The 19,412-nt window shown below is 38.5% G+C and overlaps 2 protein-coding genes across 5 annotated transcripts in view; both read left to right on the top strand.

Moving 5' to 3' along the window:
- Positions 1 to 4,375: 4,375 nt before the first annotated feature.
- Positions 4,376 to 13,471, top strand: LOC111325552 (contactin-5). Of its 2 annotated transcripts, none has more exons than XM_022929382.2 (6): positions 4,376 to 4,537; positions 7,569 to 7,919; positions 8,514 to 8,780; positions 9,068 to 9,097; positions 9,524 to 9,556; positions 12,235 to 13,471. In XM_022929382.2, the coding sequence occupies exons 2-6, from the start codon at positions 7,574 to 7,576 to the stop codon at positions 12,384 to 12,386; spliced, it is 828 nt and encodes a 275-aa protein (XP_022785117.1). In that variant the 5' UTR covers positions 4,376 to 4,537; positions 7,569 to 7,573; the 3' UTR covers positions 12,387 to 13,471. The 2 variants fall into 2 exon arrangements, with proteins under 2 accessions (XP_022785117.1, XP_022785116.1); XM_022929381.2 differs by lacking the exon at positions 4,376 to 4,537 and adding an exon at positions 5,438 to 5,595.
- Positions 13,472 to 16,431: 2,960 nt separating this feature from the next.
- LOC111325544 (fibroblast growth factor receptor 3) overlaps positions 16,432 to 19,412 on the top strand; it is a 28,602-nt gene continuing 25,621 nt past the window's right edge. For 2 of the 3 annotated variants that reach the window (XM_088726885.1, XM_088726886.1), the window contains exon 1: positions 16,433 to 16,565. In XM_088726885.1, the coding sequence (XP_088583011.1) occupies positions 16,505 to 16,565 (61 nt within the window). In that variant the 5' untranslated portion in view covers positions 16,433 to 16,504. Of the gene's footprint in view, positions 16,566 to 19,412 lie in introns of all 3 variants that reach the window. The other variant, XR_015989332.1, reaches the window with a different exon arrangement.

Here is a 19,412-nt window from a genome sequence, read left to right on the forward strand (position 1 = left end):
TGGAAGAGAAAGAAAAATTTCAAAATAAATATTTGGCTTTCCAACTTAATAGAAGTTGAGTTGCCAGACTACAAAAATATCTGGTGCGCATTTGAGGCATAGTATACAACAACTGGCGGGACCCCTCCCAGCCTTGCAATAAAGGTGACGTATGGACCAAACTGTACATTCTGAGTAGCCGCCTCCTGGTTAGCTCAATGGATAGAGCGCTGGACTGTTGTGCGGGAGGTCGAGGGTTCGAGCCCCGGCCGGACCAACACTCAAGGTCTTAAAATAATTGAGAAGAATATGCTTCCTTTCTATAACATCAAGAAATGGTTAGATATTCTAGTCTTCTCGGATAGGGACGAATAAATGGAGGTCTCGTCTCCTAAAGGGTTACGGGTAGGAGACGTTAATTTTCCACGCACGAGATTACTGTGTGATGGATGTCCTCCCCTGGGGTGAGATGAGCGGGTTAGGATTGATTGTAAAGCGCTGTTGATCTGTCATTGTAAATAGCGCTCTATAAGTGATAAATTGTAATTGTATTGTTGTAATTGTAAAGAAAAACTGCCAACTTACTGTAAGCTGATTTTTCTGTATTAGCAGTAAAGGAACACTTTTCAATCCGTCTATTCGTCCTACACAAACCTTGACATGAAAGAAAAATATCTCGACTTAATGATTGATTCAAATCTTTCATGGAAATACCATATACAATCTATCTGCCACAAAATTAGCAAGTCAATAGGAACTATTGCCAAGATTCGACGTCATGTCCCGCGTCGCGTCTTACTTTCAGTTTACAATTCACTAATTGTCCCTTATTTAACTTATGGTATTTGTGCTTGGGGAAATTGTGCCATGACATTTCAATAAAAGATCGTAATTGTGCAAAAACGGGCCTTACGTTTTATTTCAAGTTCAGTAAGTCTAAGGAGCACACTTTACCCTTCTTTCTCAAATCGATTGTCTTCCCCTACCTGGCCTATTTTTTAGAGATTGTAGCTATTTATTGCATGATATCAACAGAATGACAGCACTAGTTAGTATACTCAATCAGTTTGTTAAAACAAGTCAGATTCATAACTACAGAACAAGATCTAGTGACTCGTATGTAAGTTGTTAAATTCTCTAGGAACGACAAAATGTATGCTTTTTACTCGAGAATTGGTGCCCAAATTTGGAACTCTATCCCCTACTCGATTGAAAAACTTAAACGTTCGTCTTTTCGTAAAAAGACAAAGGAGTTACCATACTAAACTTTTTACAGTCAGAAAATGATTATGTCGAAGTCTCCCGTCTTATTAAGTTATTTAATACTTAAGGTTAGGCTCTTTTCGTAATCTTAATATACTTGCTTTGTTTTATGCTTATTCTATTTACTGTATAGTAGTGTTTTCAGTGTTTATTTAGTCCATCTATAGATAAATCCTGTACTTGTAAGTTGTCCTTAGATATCCCCGCCTCGATTAGTTCATAAGCTATTTGCGGGGAGAAACCAATCTACTTAGCTATATTTCTAGTATAAATAAAAATGTTGTTGTTGTCGTCTGTTCATAACTCCTTCCCCATGGATACTGAGTAACGATTTTTTTGTTCAACGCAGGTTTTCGCCCAAACGCACAAAGAAATTTGAAGTTTGTCGGAACGAATTAGTTTTGTGTGCGATTCGTTTGTTTTTTTTTTTTTTAACCGGCTGTTTCAATTTTTCTTGTTTGTTGTCAATAAGTAATCACACAGCTGCTCTCCTACAATGATTTATAAGGAATCGAAAATGTTTCCAAGCATAATTCGCTCTCGCCTTACTATCTACTGCAGTGTTGATGGTGCTTTGATTTTATATAAAAAGGAGAATAAAAATTAAAAGAGGAAAGATATTACAAGAAATTCCCTTTAACAAAGAATTGAAACCTTCGTTAAACTGAACATTACCCAAACCGGGAAAAAGGAAGCAAGCAGTCACTATGACATAAGCCCTAACTGAATTCATAACTGGACCATAAACAACGCGCCAACTAGACTTACGATAACTGCGCACCTTTAGTACATCGGGACAGCCGTCTTAGGTACATCCGGGAACTCTAAGAGTGGGGAGAGAGCGGGAGAGTAAAGGAGTTATGTATATCGTGTGTTTCTTTGAAGCCTCTGTGGCGCACCTTTATGGTACACAACTCTACAAATTGGCGACGAGAACGGCGAATTCAATGGAAAGAAAGATGCTATTTCTGGATTTAGCACGCTCTCCGTCTCAAGTCGCGGAACGTTGTAAGTTGGTGACAGTGGAATCGATCGTATTTCTATTTACATGATGCACGGGAATAATCAATGCAGCACGAAAAACAGCTCTGTTACTAAATTTAGCAGGATTACAGTATAATACAATACAATAGTTTATTATAATTCTCCCCGAGGAGCTTTTCAGAATTAATCTACAATTTGTATATATAATATAAATAAAGCTAATGATATGAGATATGATAACTTACTTGTACTTGATACAGAAATGACTTAAAATTACAACCACTAACATAAAAATCATAACAACTGACCCTATAAAATATTTTATAGTTATATGTTGAGATACCAGTATCCTATTTCTTCGCTAATTCTTCTTTTGCATGCTTTTCAAATGATCTTAGTGACTGAGCAGTTCTAGTTTTGTTACTAAGACTATTCCACGATTTTGCTGCCCTATAAAAGAAACTACGCTGGGCAGCCGCTGTCCAGATTGAAAGTCCAAGATCTTTATAAAAACCAACCCAACCTACCTGACCGATCAAAACAAAGGAAAATGATATTTAAAGTGCGGCTTAAAGGTTGTCAATTGATGTAGGAGCCCACTGGACCACTGGAGCCCATTTTGGCTTCCACACATCGAGACAGTGGTGTATTGGGACAGCGGTCTCGTTTACATCGGGAACGCTGAGAGCGTAGAAAAAGCGGGAAAATAGGGGATGTATCTTGTATCTTGTTTGTAACAATTTAAAAGAATTTATCGAAAATATCGATCAAAATCGAAGATGTTTTCATTTACTGCGACTGATATTTGCAGGGAGTATGTGATTTATGTAAGACGCACTTCTGTGCACTAAAATAATAATAAAAAATAAAAAATAAACAGTTTTTAATTTGGAGAAACACTTAGCTACAGTTAGAAGCTAGTTTACAGGTTTTCCACCAAACAACTGAGACAAGTAATTCAAATTGAAAATAACATTATTATTAAGAATCCCAACTGGCCGAAGGCAAACCAGTTGGCTATATTACAAGCATGGCCGAGGATTTGAAACTCGGGGGCTACCGTGAACAAATCCAGGTAGTGGCCAGGGTTAGGGCGTGACTAGACTTGAACCCGGAGCGGTGGATCGCAAGTCCGACACGCTGACCACTCGACCACGCTGCCTTCAGCTTCATATACGGATTGAAATCCTTTTGCACACATCTTCGCAGGATGGTCAGACCTATGTTATTCGCATGAGCTTCCACCACAATGGAAAGGGACTACTACGTTTCCGAATGAAAACGCCGTTTCAAAATTTCGTCAGCCTGGCGTGATTGGGTCAAGGTCTCATGCCAAACATTATCCCTGTTAATCACTGAAAGAGGTGGACATTGAGAGGTACCCAATACCGCAATACCGTGCGAAAAAATGGCAAATACTGAAATACCGCGTCGCAAATCGGACTTAATACCGATACCCCATATTTTAATTACATTTATAATCGGTTCCGCATGCTTATGGTTGCTTCCATCTAGCCCGTTGAATTATCTCCGGCATTTATGCACAAAGATGTCTTTTTTTTTTTTTTTTTTTTAATATTTTGGTAGTTTGCAAATTTTCACTGAAAAGTAAACTTCATTCAGTCAACCCTTTGGTAGGAGTATACAAAACGGAAAACATGAAGAGCGGTGTGATCCCTAATACAGTCCTAATAGTGAATAACAATTCTCTTACCTTAAAACGGTTTTCTTAAGGGCATTGCATGATTGCGTCATTATTACTACAACCGGTTTAGACCGTTCACAGTTCCCTATTTTTCCGTGAGACCGTCGGGATGGAAGACTTTGCGTTATCTCCTAAAATCTCCGACACCTGCTCCCTCGGTACATATGAAACCAAGATGACCGCCAGTAACGCAAAGCGATCGATCTCGACGGTCTTACGGAAAAATAGGGGACTGTGAAACGTCTACAACTACTACTACTACTTCAATACATTTAGTTTTCCCTTTCATATCAAATTTGTTAATTCCAATGCGTTATATAACAAATTTAACGCTCTAACTTGCACAAAACAGAAAAATCGTAAAGGATTCTGGTAGTAGTGGTAGTGGTAGTCAAAACACGTCATCACGCATATTGCCCACTTTCCGGTCAAGTGTAGGCCATCTATCCGTAGCAGCATCGGACAAGTGCAACCGTCTTTCAGTACAATAAACGATTATTCAATCGAATAACTTTGCCAAATCGAGATCGTGCACCAAGGAGGAAGTTTGCTGCGCCTCCGGCTGATTTCCCCTTGAAGAGTTCCTTGAAGTACTGGCGCACTTTCGTACGTAGTTTCCTCAATTTTCTCATCACCGCTAAGATCGAACTCATCCACAAATTCCTCATCTGCTGTATCATCTTCTGTTGGAGCATCCACTGTTTCGGTGCCTTGGCACTTGCATGTTGCGCAGAAGTGATGGTGACCGGGTTGTCTAATGCGACCCACTCTCTCTGGTGCAGGAATTCTGGTAGAGTACCAGTGTCAATGGATGCAACAACAATCACGTTGTTAACTGTCACAAAATGACCCACAAATGGTGTAATAATTTACCATTATGTCTAAAGACTTCTAAATATCAACTTTTATTGACCTTTATGTCTTCCTGTGTTTTGTTTTGCGTATCATATCGAAAGGAAAGCGCAAAAAACTCTACCGCAATACTGTAAACAATCATATTTCACGGAATACCGTCATAAAATACCGCATACCGCAATGCTAGACGATACCGCAATGCCGCACGCAAAAATTTAAATTACTGAAATACCGCATTAAAAAAAGCCCAATACCGCAATATCTTAAACCCCCTCCAACAGATGAAATTCATTGTGCATGATGATTTCCTGTTAAATAATTATTGCTTCAATGGAAAATACACAAATAACTTGTCAGCTTTTTATTTGAAGATAATTCATGAATTCAAAAGATGCACAACCGTGACACACTTGTCTCTTTATCATCACTTAAAAATGAATGAATAATTTAATAAACACATAGACAGGGAGACAGATAAAAGAAATGAGTGTCGTTCGCGGTTAGGTGTTTCCGATTAAAACAATTCCAATCTTTTTTCACGTAAAATGGAGATAGTTACCTAACTAAAATAATAGAATAAATTGTGTGACTGTTTTGCTGACGTCAAAGCTAACCTTAGGTCACGGTTGGACCTGACCAAGTAATCAAATTCACAGTTTTGTCATATCGTGGTCGACTGTCAACTGAACTGTCCGCCGATTCGACATTGATTCGGTTTGTAGCGGAGCGTTAACAAGATATGTCCATTTCTTTCAGTATAATTCTTCTATGTTTCTTCTTTTTATCGAGCCTTATACGGAGATCCAAAGGTATGTTCTTAGAGCACTTAGTTTGTTATGTGAAACCCCAGAATTTATGTGCTGCTTGGCAGATGTTTGAGTCACTTTCAATTGTAACCATGGCGGAATAAATATTTCTTCGTAGCCGGTTAAGTTATGGGTACAGTACAAAGCAAGGACGTGGTTATCTGTTAATGCGGATTTTTCATGTCTCCGAGGAGAATCTAACTATAAAACTAATTAGTTTTGAGTCAGAATGTGCTTTTCGAGCATTAATCAATGCTTGAATTAATCAGTGCATTAATCAATATTGTTTCCAAAGTCCAAACACCAGTGGTAGTGACTGCGATACCCGCCGATAAAACTCACATTAAGAACTTACATTTTGTCTCGATCAGCTATAGAATAACTCGATCCATCTTTTCTTGAAATATACTACATTTTTTTGGCGTTATTAAATATATCTTATTAACCAAGCGCGAGGGCCGTACTGGGAGAATATCGGCCCGAGGTCTTGACAGTACCGACCTCGCTACGCTCGGTCCGTACAAAAAAGACCGAGGGCCGATATTCTTCCAGTACGGTCCCGAGCAAGCTTGGTTAATAAGAGATCTATTATACGACTGAAGTTCAAAGGGACACAAGTGCAGTATCATTCGAGACCATTCGGGACAGTGTCCGGTCCAATACTTAGAGAATATTGGACCGGCAGTAGAGCATTTTGATTGGTTGATTTTAGTTATTGGCCCTCTGACTGCCCGAGTCGTGTAATAATAAGTGTTATTGGTATACAAAAACATTTGAGCTGGCGATCCAATTTGATTATTGAAGGTCCTTTCAATGTTATATGAGACTTGGCTGCGAACAACTCGGCGACCTTTTCAATGCTCTAATCAGTGCAGAGATGATTTTCGGACATGCATTCATCGCTAATCTTAGCCAAGCCTGGATTAGCATTGCTCTCGTCACTTTAAATCAACAGCTAAAGTCGTGTTTTGATTCCTTTGATTTCTTTAAGTACATTTCATGGTTATAAATATATAGTTAAGTGTACGATAAGGACGTGATGAAAAGACCAACTCTTGACTGTTCTATATGTAAATAGCTTTTTAGTTTTTAATTTTTTACCTGAAGAAGGCCGAACGGCCGAAACGTCGTGCATTAAACTCGTCCAGCACAGTCAAGAGTTGGTCTCTTGTTACATCCTTATCGTACACTTAACTACAAATTCACGTCGAGACATTGTATCCTGTGGATCCTCTTACTGGGAGTTCATCGTTAGGTATACCAATTTTACGCTTTATATAGAGTCCGTATGCAAACGGCCGGACTCCATACGTCCTAAACTTTTTGTTTAACCCGCAAATTATTTTCTCTTATTGTTCGTTTTTAGTATTTATAGAACTTATTTTTATACATTCTTGACTTGATAATGACGTTATGTTAACGTCAAAACGTAGTCGATCTTAGCTTTCTATAGCTTTTTATCGTTTTTAAATTTTACAATGTTATCCAGCAACGTTTTGTCGCAAGTTTCTATCGTCAAAGGATAATACTAAGGGTAATAATTATAATGATAATAATAATTGATATTTGCCAATTAAAACAAAAAAGTTTACTTCAGGGAAAAACCAACTTCTAAGGGTAGTTCTTGAAAATTGAATATGTAGATAACTGTCTCGTTGATAATGCATAATCGTGATCATAGAAATAGTAATAATGGTGATGATAAAAACAAAAATATGGATAATAATGACAACGATAAGCCATAATCAATTCCATGTTGAAATCTAACGCTATAAATAATTGTGCGAAAGCTGCCCATAGTATGTGATTGCGTAACTTGAAGCTATGTTCATGGCAAGTTTTTAAAACCAAGATTTCCGCACACTCATGACAGAACATCAGATAAAAATGGTGATAAATGATAATTTTAATGACAGTAAAACTTTTGATGGTAAAATAAAAAAAAAAATTGAATTATTTTACTTTCTCTTTGACAGGTGCTATGATTAAGATACCCACGAGTGCTACCATGAATGTTACCGTAAGAATCCACCAGAGATACTTACTAGCGTGCTCTGCATTCAGCGATCAAGAAAGTGTGAAGGATATTGGTTGGTATCGTTGCACTACCAACGATTGTGAACATGAATGGGACAAACATCGGATAGCGCATGTTCAAAATATGAGAGAGACAATTTCAGATAACCCAAACTTTGAGGTCTACACCAACGGAACTTTAGTTATTAAGAGGGTTCTACCAGTGGATGATGGAAAAGTGTTTATCTGTATTGCCAACAGAAAGTATGTAGGGAAAAAACAATCCAACACGAACCTCAGTGTTGCCAAAGGTGATGTGTTTATAAGTGTTATATAACAATGATAATGATAATGAGAGGAATAACAATAATAATAATGAACATTTCAAGAGGTGTTTCCTCTTGTCACGGTTACCAACTAGAAATGCAATTTGTAATGTTTTTTTCGGGAGGGAAGATAACTGGAGAACTCGGAGAAAAACTCGGAACAAAGACGAGAACCAACAGAAACCCACTAATAACGTCAGGGGTCCGTTTATAGAGAGTCCTGTTTACTTAAAAGGCCCGTAAAAAATTATTTTCTCATTCAAGATGGGAGTTTTGAACATTTTACAATAAAACTGTCAGCTAAAGAAACAAATTGGACCGGTGAGGGTGCTAGAACCTGCTTCTCTATTACTTAAGTTTTGATATTAGAATATGGCTTTTGGCCCTTAAAGTTTTCGGGACTTTCGCGAAACGGGCACCAGGTTCGAGAAGTGAATACGGGTTACAGCGATGGGAGACGAGCGCTCTCACCACTGAGCCATCGCTCTCTCTCGTTTGCATTAATTCTATCGTAACACTGCGGACGCTGTTTCTTTGAATCTATGTTTCTCTTCCTATCAATATTCGTTTTTTCTTTAGAAGCGCCACAATTACAACTAGAGAGTCCTAAAAGGCTTCACATAATTGAAGGAATGGACCTTCATTTGGATGCTAGAGTCCAAGGCTATCCTTTCCCCAGGGTTACTTGGATTCATGGTGAGAATCTCCTCAAGAGTACACCGAATGTCGATTCGGAAACAAGTCTTAAAATTCGCAACGTCACTGCATCTGAAAGCGGAAATTACACCTGTCTCGCCGAGAATCTATTTGGACGTGTTTTCTTCACCGTAAACGTTTACGTAAAAGGTATTGATCTTTTTTGCCGTGAAGCTATAGCTCCAGGAGAGTAGATGTAGATAGGAAAGAGAGACGAAAAGAAAGTTGTATGTATGTGGTTTGCATTGCGTTGCAGTTTTTGTTCTAAACATTAATTTCCGTTTATTGTTTTTTGGTTCGCTTGTTTGTTTTTCTTTCATTCTCTTTAGTTTTGTTTTTCTGTTTGTTTGTTTGTTTGCTTGCTTTTTTCGTTTGCTTTAAATCCAAACCTACCACTCATTCAGACGCATCCAATTATTTCTTTCCTCTGTATCTAGGTCAGCCGGGCACGACGACCACAGAACCAGGTAGGTTCTCCCGCTCTTTAACCTTCTCAGATGACCCAAAAGTACTGAATAGGATTCCGAGAACTTCTCAAGTTCCATTATTGTCAATCGAAAGCGACTCGTCTTTATAAATTTGCTAAAAAAAAATCAATTGCTGATTATGGTAGTATTTGAAGAATATCTGATGCTGAAGTCTTCGCATAAATCTGTTTTCAGTTGATATTGCAGAGGTGCTATCTATGAAAATTATCTCTAGAGCAAATTCAGCCTTGAGCAAAATTTCTGATATCTTTTTCAGTCTCGAAAGAACTGGCTTGGTTGGAAAATCTATGAATATACGGGTTTAGTCAATCACAGCATTCTATAAATTTGACATGACTCTTTAGACCTCTATAAGATATGAAAAGTATAATAAGTGTTTACTTTGTCATTTTCTTATGACCTTAGACATCCAGCCTTCATCTTCTCCATCGCCATCAGGTAAGCAGTAGGTGTACCTGTTCAATTTTCCCATATTCAGTTTTGGAGCAGATTTTAACTGTGTGTCGAAAATCATATAGGATCGCATTGATTTTCATCAGTCGCTTATTTCGCCACCAAGACCTCTATTGCTTGTTCAAATTTTAGCGTGACGTAACGAAAATTAAAAAGTACGGAATTATCAGTCCTTTTATGACTTTAGTTTAGTTTGTTATTAGAAGAGTGGAAAACTTATCTTTTTTAAAACTTTCAGTTTGATAAGGCTTTTCGTTTTGAGATAAAGCAAGGTTAACCCTCTAAGCTTTTGCGTGACAAGATATAAAAATACATACATACATACATACATACATACATACATACATACATACATACAGAGATTAATACATAGGTTAATTGACCACTCCCCATGGGGGCTTTCAGGGCCAACACCCACCCTTCCCACCCCAGGGGAGGACATCCACCACATAGTAGTCCCGTACGTGGGAAATTAACGTCTCCTACCCCTAACCCTGCAGGAGACGGGGCCTACGGTTTTTTCGTCCTTATCCAAGAAGACTAGAATATCTATCCATTTCTTGTTATAGAAAGGTAGCAAATTCTTCTCAGTTATTTTATGACCATGAGTATTGGTCTGGCCGGGGCTCGAACCCTCGAACTCCCGCGCAACACAATCCGGCGCACTAACCAATTGAGCTGTATTCTGCGCACGGAGCAAAATAGCGGCCAAGAATGCTGTTTCGCACTCTAAACAGTCCCTTTATGAGAATAAGTACTCGAATAGATGTTTATGTTTCAGAAGACGACTACAGGCTCGTTATGAGGGTCTGGATGGTGTTAACTGACAACTGATAAATGGCCAAAATTTTAACTCACAACTGACAAATCACTGAAAATCTAACTGACAACTAACATTTGTGGTGAGCTTTTACTGACAGCTGACAAAAGATCGGATCGCCATAAATATCCTAAAAACTGTATATAAAATATGGGTAGTTGATGCATTTTGTCCAATAAAAGTACGTTTTTCATTGCATATCAGTAGGAGTACGACAGAGTGTCATATTTTTACCGCATGGATCACCCACATCAAGGTCATGTGTCACATATCGGTTATATGATCTTTGATACCCAACTCGATTTTCGAATTCAACTCTGCGATTACTGTCAATGTTGGTATTTTAAAGGCTGTTGTAAGCTTTTATCAAATTGATTCGGAAACGGCATTTTAGCGTCTGGGAATGTGACACATGTCAAATTTTTTGAAGACAGTATTGTTGAAGCGGCAATTGCTGAGATGCGAACATACACAGACAAATATGACACGGACTCAGAAAACGACTTTTCTGATCGAGAGGATAAAGAGATTGCCTTAATAACGGTTTCTAGATCCAGGTGGCCAATTCGCGCCCGTTTTTCACTTGGATTTCTAAGGTACTCTTACATTAGATATATCTAATAACCTAACTGAAAAGTAGACAGAAATGCCAATTGCAATCGAAGTATTGTAAAACAAAACATTAAAACAATATATGTTGGAAGGAAGATTGTCTTTCTGACGATCTTCTTTCCAGTAATAGGGTCGAAAAGTAATAAATAACTTGCCAAGGTAATTATTAACAGTCATTCAACTGACAACTGACAAATGGCCTAAAACCTAACTGAGAACTGATAATTGGCCGAAATTTTAACTGACAACTGAAATTTGTACCCCTTATCCAGACCCTCCGTTAACACGATGAAATGTCTTTGTTAGCTTGCAGCCGCCATATTTGTGCCCCTCAGAGGACCACATACGAGGCGTTTCCATACAAAGCCCAATCAGTTTGAGTAATGCATTTCTTCGAATATCTTCCACACGAAACATCGCGCAGACCTGAATCTTTGCGAGGCTGTTTGACTTTTCATCTTCTTTTTTTATTTTGATTCTTGACTTTATGTACAACTTGCTGAATGGTTTTCATCGTGGTGCGACAGTGAAAACCGGCAATTTGTTAGCTAGAGTTGAGTTACGGCGGAACTCAACTCTAGCCGTAACCTGCTTAGTGCCTGTTTCCCTCCGGTTTACACCCTCATTCCCTTTCCTGTCCCTCCCTCCTGTCCCCCTCTCTCCATGTGTGTGTGTGTGTGTGTGTGTGTGTGTGTGTGTGTGTGTGTGTGAAAGAGGGGGTGTAGGAATGGGGTAAGGCAGTGTGTTGAAATAGAGGGAAGTGAGGAACACACACACACACAAACACACACACACAAACACACACACACACAAACACACACACACACACAAACACACACACACACAAACACACACACACAAACACACACACACACACGCACGTACGCACACACACACACACACACACACACCTCCAGCCCCTTCTAATAGAAAAACAACTTTGGTTCTACCGATTGAAGGCATTAGCGCTACCCCTTTGGCTAATTTGAAAACATGACCTTCTCGACAGGAAAAGAATCGCCATGTGCCCCTACCCCTGATTAGAATGAAGGCTAGTTTGCAGAAAGACCGGAACTGAACAATCTTTCACGCTAAATAAATGAAGAAACGAGGAAATACAATATTGAAAGTGATATCTTGAAGTGATTATAACTGCTGAGACTTTAATCCATTATGAGTCATTCACTTAACTACAATTAACCTATCTCATATTTACTTCCTTGTTTTATAGGGGGCTCAAGTTTCACTGGCTGGAAAATTGCTGTAGTGACGGTCTGTGTTCTGTTGGTAGTCATAGTAATTCTCTACATTGTCAAGAAAAAGTGTAGACCAAAATTGCGGTTAAAAAGGTTCTTCCGGAGATACATATCTAGTGAACAGTAGAGCTCTTAATTGTTACGAATCATTTCGATGCCATTTTCTGAATATTTTAGGAAAGTGTGTAAATACATTCATTTTCCTGTCTATATTTATTAATTTGATCATTAGCTTTTTTCTTTTATTATCCCTTTTCACTAAGAAGGGTACAAATAATGTGCGAGTCGAGCACAGACTTTACAGCTAGCTAGTTGTCATTGGGCATTGCTCATTCAAGCTATTATTCTCTAAATTATAAAACTGTTCAATTAAGGATTAATTTGGATCCTTTGAACCTATTCAAATAAGTCGTTTATCGTACAGTTTAAAAAAAAAAGTTTAAGAATAGTAGCTATGCTGACATTTTGAGATGAACTACCAGCTATACAACCGAATGGAATTCAATTCGGTCTGTAATCAGACGAGCCGGATTACTGATTAATCAAAATTCGACAAAAGAAAACAAAACAGCGGTAATATGTACCATTCAACCTAGAATTTCTGTTATCATCATCTTTTTCATCATCTTTAATAGTAACATCCTCGTGAGGTTTTTCAGAAACTATATACAAAATTTTTACAATTTATAAAACATAAATAACGATAAAACTTATGGTCAGAATTGAGATAGTATTCCACCAAGTTCTAGAGCTTATAAAGGAAATGTCTGCCTCAATAGTGTGTCTTGTAGAGCGCGCTTGAAAGATGCCAATGAGGCGTTTTGCCTAAGTTCTTTATGCAAGTTATTCCATATGTTGGCGCCTCTATAGGAAAAAGTGTGCTGGCCAGTAGCCGTTTTGTATAGCGGAATCTTCAAAGAGTTCCGCGTACGAGTGTTACGAGTATGTATATTTGATCGCTTGGTAAACTTACTCGTTAAGTATTGAGGCGCAAGACCGTTCTGACATTTAAAGGTCGGAACGGAGTCTCTATAAAATAATTGTTCTTTACCAGGAAGCCAAGCTCACGAAGCAAAGGTGTTACATGGTCGAACTTCCTAGAGTTTGTTACGATCTTACTGGAAAAATTTTGAATAGATTGTAATCTGTTTATATTCTGGAGTGTGGTATGTGACCATACAGATGAGCAATAAAGCATCTTACTAAAAACTAGCGACGTTATTAACAACTCCAGTGTTTTTTTTGTCGAAGCTCCTTTTGACTCTATTAACCTGACAAAGCCTTGCGAAACAAGATGACACTACACGTGAAATGTGGTGATCGTAGGTCAGATGGGGGTCAAGAAAGACTCCTAAGTCCTTGGCAGAGTCTACTGGCCTCAGTGTTTTACCCAAGAATACCCTACTAGGATCTTCCGGTAACCTACTTAAAATCTGTCTAGTGCCAAGGTAAAGGACGGTTTGGTTTTATCGGAGTTGATAAGTCGATAGTTCTCACAACACCATTGGGCTACACTGTAAAGATCTTGTTCGAGCTTTTCAATGGTAGCATCAAGCTCACCGAGCGGAAATGACATGAATATTTTTGAGTCATCTACATACGATTCCAAATTGCAGAAAGTCGGTGCCGTGGGTAAATCATTGAGATAAATGCAGAACAACAATAGTGATAGGATTGCGTCTTGAGGGACTCCGTGAGTTATAGGTAGAGTGTCGGAGTAGGCGGAGCCGATTCTCACGTATTGCCTGCGACCAGTTAAATAGCTCTTGAACCATTTGACAGTAGAGTGTGTGGCTCCAATGGTGAAAGTTTGTGGAGCAGTCTAGCATGGTCTATACTGTCAAAGGCGTTGGATAGATCTAATAGTACTGTTATCAGCTTTTTATAGTATAGTGCTGTTATAGTATAGTGCTGTTATCAGCTTTTTATCCATAGCTTCGAGTATGTTATCCGTAAGCAGGATGTATAAGATCTCTGTAGAATGAGCATTTTTATTGCCGCTTTGGTGTGTGGTGAGGCGATTGTTCTTTGTGAGAACAAATAACAATCTTTGTAAACTTTGCGCTGAACTGATTCAAGACAATCACTTCAAGGACCTTTGAAACTACAGCTAGCATAGATATAGGTCTACTTGTTAGCAGCTTTCTCATGGTCACCGTCTTTAAGAATTGGGATCACCTCAGCCTCTTTCCAGTTGAAAGGAAATGTACTAGTAAGTATGGAACAATTGATGATGTCAGTGAAAGGGCCCAATGTGACAGGGAGACAGTCTTTTAATACACGAGCGCTGATCTTGTCCGGTCCCGGCGATTTATTCATTGGGAGAGATGTTATAATTTGGCGAACCTCTTCAAGTGATACTGTCCTTAAATTGAATGATTCCATATCTATGGAAGTATCTATGTCAGTTTCGGATGAAGAATCTCGGACTGTGATGTCATGTTCTTCCCTCAGGCGCTGTACTGCGTCAGCGGCATTTAAGCCGACTTTATCAAAAAACTGATTGAATTCGTTGGCTAAAACTGTCAAATCCTTTGTAAAGGCAGGTCTCTCCCTATCTTTAGAGGGGATGACACGATTGATAATTTTCCAAAGTGAGCCAGAGTTGTTTTTATTGGCTGTGACCTCTTCAAAGGTGTAATCTCTTTCAGCTTCTTGTAGCGTTTCCTTGACCAAGTCACAGGAATGTTTGAAATTTATCCACTCGGTGTCATGGCGAGACTGACTGTATTGCTTCAGGAGGCAATCGACGTAATTACCCGCGTTATCCTGCCTTTGGTTATTTTGTACTTTATAAAAACTTGTATGACAAGTCAGCTTCGCTTGCGTATTGAATGCGTCGAAAGAAAAATTAAATTGAAGGGAGCCCGAGATAAAGTTTACGGAAGGGAAATAAAACAAGTCAGTGTCAAGAATAGTAGAATGGAAGAGAAAAAGGAAAGTGGAATTTATTTCATTTCCTTTATTTTACTATTTAAATACATTTTTAAAAATCAGTTTGCTCTTAACTTCGGCCTTATTGCAAGGAAATGAAATGGGTCTGTTTACGGAGGTTTAAGATTTAAAAATATTGCTGATCGAAGTAACTGCGTGTAAGCCACTGAAAAAATCTCTCATTGTATCGGCTGTTTGTTTGTTTGTCTGTTTGTTTGTTTGTATTTTTCCAGTCTTTCAACAAACTTCGTTACTCTTCTGAGTGGTCCGCTAAGTTAGTCACGCAACTAAATCTATGCTATTTTCTTTGAGAACCGGCTCAACCCTTATCTGGTTTCTTCAATTACCTATCGTCCATTGACTACGTCAGTTTTGTCGATTCATTTCGCGTTCGCGGTAATAAGCCATCGAAAAAAGGTCGTCCTGCACGACGAAAAGCTGCGGTATTATCTGACTGACTAGATCAATTTAAAAGTATGGAATCAGTTAAAGACAGCTTTGAGATTTAGTAAGAAAGCGAGCAACGAGTCGTCTACAATGCGTTTGGTGGAGGGTCGAGTCCCTCTTATACCTCTCGTTTTTGTACACCTTTGTGTCCAATAATCCAATTTCTGAGTGATATTCCAGCCGTGTACAGAATCAAGAGATTATTACCTCTTGACAAAATGTAACTGCTTGCGAGTCTTACAGATTATTACATTCTGTCTTTGGTTTGTTCAACAGACAGGAAACATCGTCAATATTACTCTTCCTACATAGCGATTTAGTTGTGCTCTGGGTGATAATACCCTATTTATATTTTTTACCATGAAAATATTATCAAAAGCTACTGCTGTTGTGGTATTCTTTGCCGTATCCGTTCGGTGAGTAAGAGAAAGTTAACGATAACTGTTATATCCGGGTATCCCTGGATATTGCAGGCTTAGCTGCCAAGCCTAAGGACGTTTAGATACGTTGGATCTGTTTACTTTCGGTTTAAACTCTTCTTGTATATTTGAGTCTGTTCCAGTTACAATAAACACTTTGCGACACCACAATAACAATGGCGGTTAAACATGGCACTTAAAGCTTATATATTTTTTTTCTATTAATAATTACCATGAATATCGTACCTTTAAATAACAAAAAAATTATCTTTATGAGGTTTCCCCGGCAGATGAGTCGCTTTCCTCAAGGGAACAATTCCGAGAATTTGCCACCCCTTTTTGGTATTCGTATTTCTCGGAACTTGGTTGAAAACGATATGTTTAAATATTGCATTTTCGGTTTGTTACGATTCTTGCCATTACACGAAGTCAAGGAGCAACGAGAATGAGGGTTATAGGATTTTACCTCCCATTCTTCGTATCAGTAGTGCCAACTCTCGCAACAGGTAAGTTCAGTGATCCAGAAAACCGCAATTGATTAGGAAACTTCGAACGCATTTAAGGGTAACAATAAGGAATCAAATCGTAGCAAAACGCGGAAGCGACGGCAAGACTTATAGACTTGATTTAGCTGGGGTGAGACGTGAATTATAACAGCAAAATTTCCTATGCTCCTTATTGTCAAGTTCAATAGTGATTACAGACGCAATTGGGACACAGACAATCTTCAAATAATCAATGGCATTACCATTACCGTTTGTTTAGGCTCATTGAAAGGATGTTGCTGTGAACGCACTTTACTCGTCGGTACTGAGACATATTCGCCGACTGATGCTCTGAGTTTACTCACTCAAAGCAGAATTCACGGTTCAAATTGCTCGATTTCATTTGTATCTGCTATAACCTCTTAAAAATGGCCATGCTTTTCTTCAATTAATAATAGTTGTAATGGAGTTTTTATCTTTCGCTTTGGGTTATGGTCGATGTACTTCCGTGAGGAGATCTTCTAGTAAATAAAAATAGAAAGAAAACGAGAAAAGAAAAATCATCGACGTATTGTTTTGTTGGTTACTCCTCGAGCAGGCTTGAAGTAATATATCAAAAAACTCGTGCTTCGAGTGCATCAGGGGTTCTAAACGCCGCTAGATAGAAACACAAGGCCGCAGGCCGAGTGCTTCTGTTGTTATGAGGTGTTTGACTGCGACCCCTTATGAAACACTAAGCACGAGTTTTTGAGATGACTTCTCAAATGGAACAATAAAAAAAATATGCAGTGATTCATTTTTATGGCTACTGCCTCCTATGGAGGCGAAGCTATAATGTTTTCCTTTTGAGTGAGTGTAAAGATAGTATGCGAACGACCTCTTCACCCACAACGAAGTCTACTGCGTTTTACGCAATACTCCTCGCCCTCTGCTTTTGTCTGTTTTGGAACATATTAAGTCGTTCAACGCTTGCTGACGGTTCCTTCGGATCGCTTCGAATGTTACTTGGAATTAGCACGTGATCATACGGTTTCCCGATGCTATTTGTTTCTTTCGGACTACTTTAGAAAATGAAAAACACCTCAAAATTACTTAACTATGGCGTTACTGAAATGTCTCAAAAGGTGTCTTTGACGCGTCGTGGAAACTTACGGAAAATATTCCTCTTTCAAGCGATAGTATTTTACCGTTCAAATCAGCGAATTGTGCCAGTAGATCCAAAGATATAATTTTTTCACTTTTCGCGGTGACACCACAAAAGATGATAAACATATCAAAATAATTTCACAGTGGCGTCTCCAGCACGAAACTGAAAAAAAGACCTTTCCTCTCAGAAATATCTAAATAAGTTTGATCTGCACATCGTGGAAACCTTGAAGAAATATTTTTGATTTATTCGAGAAGAGAAAATTTAACCATTTCAATCAGCGACAAATGCGCAGAAGAGCCGCTAAATTTGGGAAGCAAGCAAAGTCCGCAATACGATACCCCGAGTTTACCTTAAACGCTGGAACGGAGGAACGGCGGAAAGGCGGAATAACCCTCAACGCGGAATGCTTTGTTGTACGAGTCTCACAAAACTGGAGTCGCAATAAAATAGGAACATAATTTATATTAACAGGAAAAATCAAAGTTAAAATTGAAAGCCTAATTTAATCATTATAGTGAAACCTAGAGAATAGACCGATGGGGAACAATGTGGTTCTTGAGCTAGCCCTTGTAAGTAATCATTATTATTGCAGTTGTTACCATTATTATTATTATTATTATTATTATTATTAGTTTTAGTATTATTATTGTTATTATTAATATTATTTTTTTGATTTGATTATTAGTTACCTTTAAATTATCGGCGGTTGTGTCAACTAGTCACTACATTCTTGCTTCATCTTTCCTGTAACGACCGCCAAGCGGTCTATTGTAGCTTGGGGTTAACAGCGCATGCTTCCGTTTAGACAAAGAAACAATTAGCTCGTTTGTTTGATTTTCCGCTCTTAAAGCACGTACTCTTTTAACCTCAAGAAGTAGTTTCCGCGCGTTCATATCGAACACAAGAAAAATAAGATAAAATATCCAAGAAAACAAGCAACAAGAGGCAAGTGCAGGACCGATATGTTAGTTAAGAAACTTCTTGTTTAGTTTTTAGTTTTCAATCGAGTTTAACTATCTAGTCCTTGTTTTTATTTATTGTAGATAATTGTTCGTCTTAGCCAAAGTTCACAAAGCGATATTTCGAAACAAGAGTAGAGTATCCTTAAGTTAGCATTACCTTTTTTCCCTTTATGTACAGTTAGTCGTTAACGTAGCTTTCTGCTGCAAGAGCCTCGCTACTAGGCCATCGTTTCTCGTTTAGGTGTTTCATAAAGGATATTCTAATGAGTTTCAGCGTTAAAGCTACTCGCACGGAAAACTGCCACGTGTTTTCTCTGAACTGTTGCCTACCTTTTAGTTTCTAGCTTATATTTTATGTTAATCGAATTTCAGTTTACGGCTTTCAACGGTTAAACAACCTTGATGTCAAGGGAATAAAGAAGTTTATTCTACATCTGAGAGCTTAATCGTGAGCCCGTAAGGTAGTCCTTCAATTTATCGAAATCAAGACAGGCTACGACACCTCTTGAACCACTTGAGAGTCGCCCGACGTCACATTTCACTTGCGGAGCAAGCCAGACTGGGATGGGGCAGCAGTAGCCATATGCAGTCGGTTATTTCTCACCTTCGATTCGCGGGCGTCCTTCGAGAAAAAAATTCGTACGTGCGCTAGTTTCACGAAGAACCTAACAAACTATGCATTAGAAGAAAGCTTGATACATGCAGTTTACGTTAAAAATATAATTTGGGCAATTTTTTTCATTTAGGGAGTGTCAG

Source organism: Stylophora pistillata, chromosome 7 (genome assembly GCF_964205215.1).
Source record: "Stylophora pistillata chromosome 7, jaStyPist1.2, whole genome shotgun sequence".
Lineage (NCBI taxonomy): Eukaryota > Metazoa > Cnidaria > Anthozoa > Scleractinia > Pocilloporidae > Stylophora > Stylophora pistillata.